The following is a 10,481-nucleotide window of genomic DNA, read 5'->3' as shown; positions in this document are numbered from 1 at the left end:
TTGAACCCGGCAGGCAGAGGTTGCGGTGAGCCAAGATCGAGCCCATTGCACTCCAGCCTGGGCAACAAGACCAAAACTCTGTCTCAAAAAAGAAAAAATCCCTTATAAATGGGAAGCAGGAACACAGACTGAGCAGGTGGAGACGTGATGATGGAATCAATGGGTTGGAGTGACGCAAGGTTGGGGTCACCAGCCAAGGAATGTAGGAAGCCCCTGGAAGCTGAAAAAGGCAAGGAAATGGATTCTCCTCTAAAGCCGCCAGAAGGAACATAGCCCTGCCAACACCTTGACCTAATCTGGTGAAACTGGTTTAGGTTCTTCTGACTTCCAGACTGTAAGAGCATACATATATATTGTTTTAAGCGTTAAAATCTGTGGTCATTTATTATAGCAGCAACAGGAAACATATCCTCTATGCAAAGGTGACCAATGGTAAGAGGAACACAGTGTCCTGTTAGACACACTTTGGGCTCTGTGTCTGAGAATGGGCACCAGGAAGGTCAGTCTTAGCAGCCATGCTCTCAGTTGCATGGCACATGGCTGGGTACACACAATTCAAATTGAACTAGCAGCTCCATGCATCTTGCCCCATGAAGCAGAAGACAGTCTGTAGCAGGAGCTAGAAACCAGGGGCTACTAAAAAACAAGCCAGATGCCAGGGATGCACATCCTCTCTTTTTGACATTCTGTCTGGGGATAGGTAGATTTTCATGTATCAAAACAGAATCCTGGGAAAGCCAGAGATGCTAACATAGTCCCAGTGACCAGCTTGATTCTATTGAGTAACTGGCCAATCCAAGGAAGAAAAGAATCCGTCGACTCAACTGGGTTTTCTGAATTGACTTTTATTGTTTCAGATTTGATTTATCTCAAACCCCACCAGACACCATCTCAAGATTCCCCAGGCAGAGCCCAGATCCTTGGGTTTATCACCAACTTCAAACACCTAAAAATTATCCCCAAAGATGAGACAACCTTCTGTTTCCCAATCATGGAATTTTTTCAGGTTGTCTGTGTATAGTCTAATGAAAAACAAAGCAAAATAAGATGGCACAGCTTCATGTCCCATAAGCAATAAATGCTTTAAAAAAAACAAAAAACAAAAAAAAACAGGACTCCAAATATCCTCTCAGCCATGTTTATTTTTTCTTATCTTTGAAAACAAAATGTACACAGTATCTTCACTACATAATTTCAAGGTGAATCTACGATAAACTGTAGTTTGATAAGAGGCAGAGTAAAGACACCTTTATCCTGAGTTTATCCCCAACAATGAGCTTTTATAGATGAGGTTTCAAACAAGGCCACATTTAGAGAAAAGAAAAGATCCGTGGTGATAAATGGCAGTGCTTTAATGCAGTTTATAAAACAAATCTCCTAAACATTTATTTTCCAGACAAGCTTCTGGCTATAGTTGGGTTAGTACAAGCAACAAAATGAAAGAATCCTTCCAAACATTGACATTGGCACTTGAAAAATAATAAAGAGAAGTATTAAAACATTTCCAGTATGGTTTCATTCTGAAAACATGTTGAGATGAAATTTCTAAGAATGCCATATAATTATAGCTGTCTTTTATTTGTAAGAGTTACATATTCTTAGATGCATATGATCAGGTTCACATAAACAAAAGGTTCTTCCTAAAAAATGGAACAATAAGAATATCATCCCACAGTCATGGCAGAAAGGAAGCTTCTGTTCAGTTCTTAGCCTGACCTTAGCCTAGAACATCCTTGGCTTAATTTAAGTGATTGTTTTTTATTTTTGTTTTTGTTTTTGTTTTTTAGTCTCTCTCCCTTCCTTCTGCCCAAAGGCCCTTATACATGCACAGACTGGTTTACAAGAAAATGCCAAAAAAAGAAGTGAGAATGGATAAAGTTCAGTATATTCTCCAAACCAGTGGTTCTCAAGCTTGAATGGGCACAACTATTGCAAAAATGCAAAAAGTATTTAGAAATACAAAGAATATATTTTAAATGTAATTCTGATTCAGATACTTCCTAAAATACAGAAATCCTTTCTATACCAAAAGAACATAATGATTCTGATTGTTCTCTTAAATGGGGAAAGAGAAAGGCATGGCCTGTCATAAACTGGTTCCATGGATATTTAAAGAGATTTTTCTGGGTAAGAATTAGAAGAAGAAGAAAAAGAATCACCCTATCTTCCTTCTTCTCTAGTCAATTGCCTATGGGAAGAGGGGCTAAGTTTTTGGGCCTGAGGAAACAGTGTGGCCCCCAGGCAGGCCCCTGACATACCCCTTCCCTCACCCCATTGCCAGGGCATTAGCCTCATCTTAGCCTAATGCAGCAGGAGTTTCTGGAAAACTCTGAAAAGAGAGCAAAGGGAGCTGCTTTCTCAACTGCATTCTGTACACAAGAAGACAACCTCAGTACAGATCCAGCGGGTGTCTGAGCCTCATAGAAAAAGGAGCTACCTCTCTGAAGCTTTGGCCCAGAAATCTATGGGTGAGTTCATCTCTGGTACTGAGCACATCGCCAGCAGCCACCTGGACAGACACGTGGAGAATGAGGAACAGGCCGGGTGAGGTCAGGGGAGTGAGCCCAGACACTCCACTCAACACCTTCCATTCCTTCAGCTCTTGAAAACCAGCCAGGCTGTAAGTCCCTGCTCATCAGCCCATGCAGAGAAACTCAGGCTCTGAGAGTGTCCTGAGACCCGTCCCCTGGGAAGCCACAGGTCTGTTTGGCACTAGCATGGCACCAGCAGGCAGTGTGCCAAGGGGGTTGACTGTGTTACAATTTGCATTTTCAACTCTACCAAACACCTCATGCTGCACTAAAAGTGGACAGCTTCTCAGGGACCCAGCCTGAGACACGTCAAGGAATCCAGATGGGGTCAGGGCACTGTCCGTTCCCAAAGTCTTTTTCGAAGCAGCCACTGTCCTTTGGGGTTCTCTGTCTCATAGTAGTCCTCCCCAGGAGACATCTGGGGCTCCAACGCAAAGAGCTCTGCATCCCACTCCATATCTTCTCCTGAGAAGTTGAAAAGGATCTGTCTGGAGCTCCCCAGGCTGGAAGGAAGGAATGAGGCAGGAGGTTTAAGTTCGGCTTGGCTGGCCACACAGAGGGAAGGGATGCTTGATTACCATCATTCTCATGGAGACCCTCAGATTGCTGCCCTAGTCCTGGGTCTTGAGGAGGACCAAATGGTGTCACCATGGGGGCCATGGGTAGACATCAGCTGGACCTTGGCCTGGCCTTGAAGGGGAAGGATGGGTGGTGAGGGCTGGGTTGTGATTTTAATATGTCCAGTGTGTGGTCTGTTACTGTGGGAGGAAAATGCTATCTAGAAAACCCCTAAATCCAACAGGGTTTAGTGGCTTTTGTAGAAGCAAAGAAAGACAGCTGGCGAGGCTTGGCAGGCCCTTCCATTGTGACAGGCAAGGCCCTGCAGCATGGCCTGGGTTGCCCAAACCCAGAAAGAACTTACCTCTCTGAGTGAGTAGATAACAGGAATTTGATGGTTAGTAATGGTAACTAGGCCTGAAGGAAGAGGATCTAAAAGGAAAGAGGCCAGAGGAGATGGTGGTAAGATGGCCCAAGAGGGGCCTGGCCAGCAAGCAGTTGTACATCTCGGAGCCTGCCCGGTGCCTTTTAGAGAGGGGCATCTGATTCATTTGATGTTGGTTTCCTTTTGGTGCTATACTCTGTTCAACCTCAAACTCTTTATAAGTCTGTAGCACGCAATGCGTCAGTGGCACTGGGGGGAATCCATGAAGGTGGATGGCACAGTGCATGGGCTAAGTGGGCCAGAAAGAAAAGGCGGCAGACCCAGGAAGAAGCAAGTTGGGAGCAGGCAACAGCAGTGCACCAGGCTAGAGTGCAGACTACCAAAACAAATGTTGAAACTAAGACCTCCCCAACACTATATACATACATACATATATATATATATTCATATATATATATATAAATAATATTTGGCATGTAAGATGGGGCTCGAGGCACCTTAAGGATCACCCCAAGTGTCTGGAGGCCATGAGAACATCTTGATCATGCTATTTAGCCCAAGCACTTACTCTTTTTTGCAGGCTTTGGGCTTAAATTTCCAGGTGTTGAAGGCCCCTTCCACAGCCTTGGGCAAATAAATGGGGTGCCTCTCAAGTCTCCTCTGAGTGCCCACGGTCCTGCGCTCGGTGCTCCTTCGAAACTGGCCGTCCACAGTATGCACAGTGTGAGCCGCGATATCCTCGGAGTGTCTGCGCGGCGCCCGCAGGATCCAATTAGAATGCAAGCTGTGCTCCTGGGAGCTGGTAGCCACTAGAAGAGAAAAGCATGTGACCCGGGAAGGAAGGACTTGCCACTGGGAGGCACATAAGGCAAAGGAGAGGGCGGATTGGACTGAACACTCACAGGAAATGGGTATAGGCAACCATGTTCCTAATAATGAATTCTTAGAAAGGCCTGATAGCCAAGCAAAGCAGATTTGACTCTGCAGTTGCGGTGCAGGAGGAATGCAATGGAATATATGTCCATTAAAATTGAGGACATAGGCCGGGTGCGGGGGCTCACGCCTGTAATCCCAGCACTTTGGGAGTCTGAAGCAGGCGGATCACCTGAGGCCAGGAGTTGAGACCAGCCTGGCCAACATGGAGAAACCCCATCTCTATTAAAAATACAAAAATTAACTGGGGACGTGGTGGCAGGCGCTTATAATCACAGCTACCCGAGAGGCAGAGGTAGCAGTGAGCCGAGACCGCATCACTGCACTCCAGCCTGGATGACAGAGCGAGACTCCATCTCAAAAAAAAGAAAAAAAAAAAAAACCATGAAGACACAGATCTATATTTATTGACTTGGAAAGTAGCCCAAGATGTATTGTAAATTGTTAAATGAAAGGAGATCCTAGTTTTATTTCAAAAAAATTAAAATGAGTCTATGAGTGTGTGTGTGTGTGTGTGTGAGAGAGAGAGTATGTGTGTGTGTGTGTGTGTGTGTTAAAACCACACTCAAAAGGACATATCCCCAAATGTTAACGGTGATGATTATCTCTGGGTGGTAGTTTGCCAGGTCATATTTTTTGCTCTCTTCTTTATGCTTTGGTATGTTTTTTGTTATCAGAGGAGAAAAGTGGCCATTTCATGAACTGAATAAAAGTGACTTGGTCACACTCATTTTTATTAAAAATCATAACTCTGAAAATGACCCTTGCATCCTTAGTGGATTTTGTCATCCCTTCACCAATATCCTGAATTTCCTAGGCCTCCTCACTCCCAGGGGCAGGGCTGCTGTCTGTCAGGGACTGGAGGGGCTGCGTGGGAGAGGAGGAGGATAAGAATAAGCTTGGGGAGCAGGGTTAACCTTCTATGAAACTGCAAAGAACCCAATTTGAAACCCCAAATCCCACAGACACACATCTATCAAGGCCAGAACAACAACAATAAATCACAAGCTTCTTTCAAGCATTAGAGAAAGTGCTCATGAATTATTTAATATTGGTACCAAAAGCTTTGACCTTAGTATAAGGGGCCAGTGAGCCCCCTGAATAAAACCATCATTAATTTACGCCATGGGGGGCAAGTCAAAGATTAAACAAACTGTCTGACAGTCGCATGATGGAATATAAAGGGGGCTCAGCTGATGTGTTTGGAATTTTTGCTCTCCATCAGGAGGGATGCCCCAGGACACGCCTTAGTGAGGAGGGTCCAGCTCTAGCAGTCCAGGCTGGTTCTGGGCAGCCACGGTGGGCCTCTCCTGCCCTACGCACCACACTACTGCCTAACCTAGGTATGGTCCGAAGCTGGATTCTCAAATACAGTTTGTCCATTCCCTTTCTTTATTTTTTTAAGTTGTGGTGAAGCATACAGAGCATAAAATTTACCATCATCACTATTTTTTAAGTGTGCCGTTCAGTAGCGTTCAGTATATTCACATTGTTGCGCAAGTGACCTCTGGAACTTCTTCATCTCAAAAAAAACTGAAACAGTACCCTTTAAATGACACCCCTCATTGATTCTCCTTCCTTCATCATTTCCCTATTGCTGTCCTTCTTAGAGTCTTAGGAAAGTCTCAACTGTCTCAGCCGTGGTAAGTGGACCGCAGAGAAAACATTGTCCAAACATGGCACCAGAGTGTTTGAGGAACAGGCTGGAGCGGTGGCAGCAGAGACAACGGAAGTGAGAGATCCCCACAGAGGATGGGCTGAGGGCCTGGCTCCAGCTTGGAGGTGCAGGGTTTCCCTGCAATCAGGGAGGTGGGATTCCTGGTGGCCTACCCTATAAGTCCACCGCAGAGCCCCCAGCCCGTCTTCACAGCATCACAGCCCTACCCGCCTTCAGACACCATCTTCCCACTGCCTTCCTGGAACTCACCGTCAAAGTCCACGTCTTCATTTGGTGGGGTGGCCTCGGCAGCCCGGGGCCGTCTCTCTGTATCCAGCTCTGCAATGATGGAGTCAAAGAAGGCGATGGCCTCGGCCACATCGGCACTGAACTGCGAGTATTTCTTTGGGGTGGCTTTCTGCTAGAGGTGAAGGGGAGAAGAGAGAGTTGCCTGAGGCAGTAAGCCAGAGACTCAGAAAAGGGTGAAATGTTGCTAAAATGAAATGCGCATGGGGTTAGGGATTTGTGAGGTTTCAAAGATAACTATGAGTAAGTGCCCTGTGGAAGGAGGGTAGATACTCCAGGTCCACAATTGCTGTAGGTCAATGGATTTCTAATTATCTCAAGAAGGGAGAGTGAAAGGACAACAAGATCTACTTCTTTCTTGGTCACAGATTTGCTGTCAGACGTTAGGCAAAATAATTAGTCTTTTTTTTTTAGCCTTGTTCCTTGCTGATAAACACCCAATTAGGAGATTGTACAGTTCCTTAGGTAGGTGGTGAGATGCTCACAGCAGAAAAGAAATGATAGATCTCCAGATATGCTGAAAATGCTCTAAGAGTTGTCAGTTTCTATAATAACTCAATTGTACATTTTAAAATGTACAATTTTAAAATAGCTAAAAGAGTATAATTGGATTTTTTGAAACACAAAGGATAAATGCTGGAGGGGATGGATACCGCGTTTTCCATGATATGATTATTTCACATTGCATGCCTGTCTCAAAACATCTCATGTACCCTATAAATATATACTCCATAAATATATACCTACTATATACCCACAAAAATTAAAAATAAACTTTTTTTTAAATAAAGATGTTTTCAGTTTCTAAAGGAACCAAATTTACACTCAAATCATGGAATAAATTAAAATTAGTATGGTTGTTTGAAAAGTACAAGGAATAATAAAATAGGGAGTTTCAAGAATCTGTTCAGTAGCTAACCAGGTTCCAGGCTTTTTCCTGACCGTTCCCTTCATGATCTTCACAATAGTCCTGTCATGAGTGACCGACATCATGGAAGTTCAAGATAGATTTCAGTGGAGAACTCATGGTCTCTAGAACTGACCAAATCAATATGTGTACTAATAACAAACTCTCTGAGGAATTTAGGAAATAAGAGGACTTGGGGAGAGAAAAAAAGGGACAGATGTGTTAACATGGGCACTTTTGATCCAATGAAATTTTATTTTATACGGGCATTTTGAAAATAGGATGGTATTAAAAGTGAATATGATTTAGTTATAGACAGGTGTGTCAGGAAAGAAAATGACAGCATCTCTATCTGTACAAGATGTTTATTAAGTGTATGCATTTTGTACTACTAAGAAACATTTTTAAATAGAGAAGTTTTTTCCTTTTATACTTGCACAATATCAAAGGAAAGCTCTAAGAACTTTCTTAGAGGAAGATGTTGAAGGACCACAATATATACCTTGATATGATTTGATTCCGTGTCCCTACACAAATTTCATCCTGAACTGTAATCCCCACATGTCGAGGGAGAGACCTGGTGGGAGGTGACTGGATCATGGGGGCGGTTTCCTCTTTGCTGTTCTAGTGATAGTGAGTGAGTTCTCTTGAGATCTGATGGTTTAAAAGTGTGGCACCTCCCCTTTGCTCGCCCTCTCTCTCCTGCTGCCTTGTGACGAAGATGCCTACTCTCCCTTCACCTTCCACCATGATTGTAAGTTTCCTGAGGCCTCCCCAGCCATGCGGAACTGCGAGTCAATTAAACCTCTTTTATTTACAAAGTACCCAGTCTGGGGTAGGATCTTTACAGCCGTGTCTCCTGGTCCTTCTGCTCCATCACACTGGCCACCTCTCCACCTGCTTTCTGGCTGGCAGAAGCTTTTGGAAATCTCTCTTCCACGGATGGCCTCTTTTAAAATGAAACTGAGGAGAGGAAAAGTAGAAACTTCAAGAACATAGAGAACAAGAGAAAGGCCATCCATGGAAGAAAAATTTCCAAAAGCGTCTGCCAGTCAGAAAGCAGGTGGAGAGGTGACCAATGTGATGGAGCAGAAGGACCAGGTCCCAGAGCATCATGGGTGGGGTGGCAGCTGAGAAGAGGGACAATTCAACCTTCAGGAAGTGGAGACACTCTAGACTGGGTGACACCAGGCGCAACAAGGGCCGGGCATGGGATGAGACTAAAACACCAGGAGGCCCAGTCTCTGAGTGCAGTAGGCCCAGCTGCCAGGCATCCTTCTTGCAGGCAAGTGACAGAAGGCTCATGCCTGGAGGTGGGTCCACACTTGTTCATTCTCCCTGTATTTTCTCTTGCTGCTTCCTTTGCCTTGGATGTTCTCATTGGCTGACTTCCAATTCATCCACTGAATCTTGGCTGAGACTGCTCCTTCTCCAGGAAGCCTACCCCTCTCCTTGGCTAAGTTTCCATCCTCTAGGTTCCCATGGGTTTCAGTACCTAACCTAAGTCTATGATGACAGATATCATTTTAGAGATTTTGGTGAAGTGGAGAAGAGAGAAACAAAGAGTGGATAAAGTCATTCTTTGGCTGACCCCTGAGGGTCAGGCTAACGCAGCTTGACCCCTGAGGAAGGATAAGTATTATTTAATAGTAATGCAAGGTCCATGGTGGTTTTGCACCTCAAAACCCACCTCCACATGGAGGGGACATCTCCAAGTCTTCAGAAGGCAACTGTCATCAGTGTTTAGCTTAATGCAAAGGTCTCAATCTTGTTTGTGTTCATCACATTCTTTTTTATCTGGGTTACCCTGTTATTCGATTTAAACGATTCAGTCCTAAGTGTCTCTGGAGGGAGGGTTTGGTTAGCAGCTCAAAGCAGCCTGAGTCAGTTGCTGTCAATTGTTAAAGAGTTGGGAAAAGAGTCAATGTTGGTGTCTTAGCTATTAAAGGCTAAAAAAGCATCCTGCCATTGGGTAGCTTAACATGAATGTTGTCTTGTTGTGAATCTCCCGAATCTCCTCAAGTATTATCCTCTGAGGATAACATTTGTAAACTAGAAAAAGAAAACACTAGCATAGAAATCACCACCTCAGCCGCTGAACTCTCTGTCGTCCAAGCTAGTAGACAATAGCCCTTTAAGCTTCACCTTTGCTGGAGGTGAGATTTCAAATATTCAAACACGTCACCTATTTCAAAAACTTCAGCTCTAGGATTCAAGACTTGGGTCACTTTCCCACACTTTGTCATTTCTGCTTAAGCTCAGCAGCAATTACCATCCCAGGATCACTCAGAAACACTGACAAGTGAGCTCCTTGGGTGACACTGAAGAGCCTGTTCTTCCAGGTCCCACTTCTCAGGCTCTGCTGGCCCAGTCAATCCACAGTCATTATAAAACTGGTTTCTGTTGAAAGAGCTTTTGGATCCTGCTGTGGCTGGGGAATGAGTCAGTGGTGGCACACTGGTGACATTATTTGTGGCTGACCCATATGCGCTTGTGTGACTAACTCTCGTCACACAAGAGGGCTTTCCTCCACTTGTCCGATTATCTTCATTAGTCCCCCCACTGCCTTGCCCCAAATCCTTTATGGGATAAGGCAGGGGCATAAACACATGTAAATGAATAAACAAATTGTTTTATTCTCCTACTTAGCCCTGTCTGCCTTCCCTGCCTGCTTTCCCTGCCCCTTGACTCAGTCTGAGATCCCAGTCCTGAGAGTGATAATGCTATCCCCGGTCAGTGTTAGGGTGACTCTGTAACAGTCGTACCTAATCCTAGTGGTTGTTAGACTCTCCTGAGGTGCTTTTAAAGAATATCTATGCTTGCCCTTTTCCTAAAGCAATGAATTTAGACAATTAAGTGATTCTAATACACAGTGGCTGAATTATCAGTCTACAGGGACCTAAACATAGGGGAAACAGCAAAGGGGCCCACGATCTCCACCTCAATGTCTGGTTTACAGTGGAAAACCTCAAATCCTAGTTCTACTCCCTGGGTTTGCAAGAGCAGACAGGAGTGTCTCCTCCATGACAAGAACACAAGGGACATGACCCAAGGGGACAGGATACAGGTCATTGAGGGATGAGAACAAAACTCTGGGTTAAGAGGCCCAGACTGCTCATGTCTTTGTGTCCTTCCTATGACTTAGCACACAGAGAGGCCCGGGTAATGGAACTCCATCCATCCCCTGCTGCTCTCTCCTGTTGG

General features: G+C 44.7%; 1 protein-coding gene across 1 annotated transcript in view; it reads right to left on the bottom strand.

Moving 5' to 3' along the window:
- Positions 1-2,509: 2,509 nt before the first annotated feature.
- LOC105510623 overlaps positions 2,510-10,481 on the bottom strand; it is a 28,172-nt gene continuing 20,200 nt past the window's right edge. The window contains exons 3-5 of the mRNA XM_011940512.1: positions 6,335-6,482; positions 4,043-4,283; positions 2,510-3,034 (exon numbers count right to left, since the gene is read on the bottom strand). Of these exons, the coding sequence (XP_011795902.1) occupies positions 2,860-3,034; positions 4,043-4,283; positions 6,335-6,482 (564 nt within the window). The 3' untranslated portion in view covers positions 2,510-2,859. The remainder of the gene's footprint in view (positions 3,035-4,042; positions 4,284-6,334; positions 6,483-10,481) is intronic.

Source organism: Colobus angolensis, unplaced genomic scaffold (assembly GCF_000951035.1).
Source record: "Colobus angolensis palliatus isolate OR3802 unplaced genomic scaffold, Cang.pa_1.0 Scaffold101, whole genome shotgun sequence".
Lineage (NCBI taxonomy): Eukaryota > Metazoa > Chordata > Mammalia > Primates > Cercopithecidae > Colobus > Colobus angolensis.
Note: the sequence above shows the minus strand (reverse complement) of the source record. Positions and strands in the feature narration are given on the sequence as shown.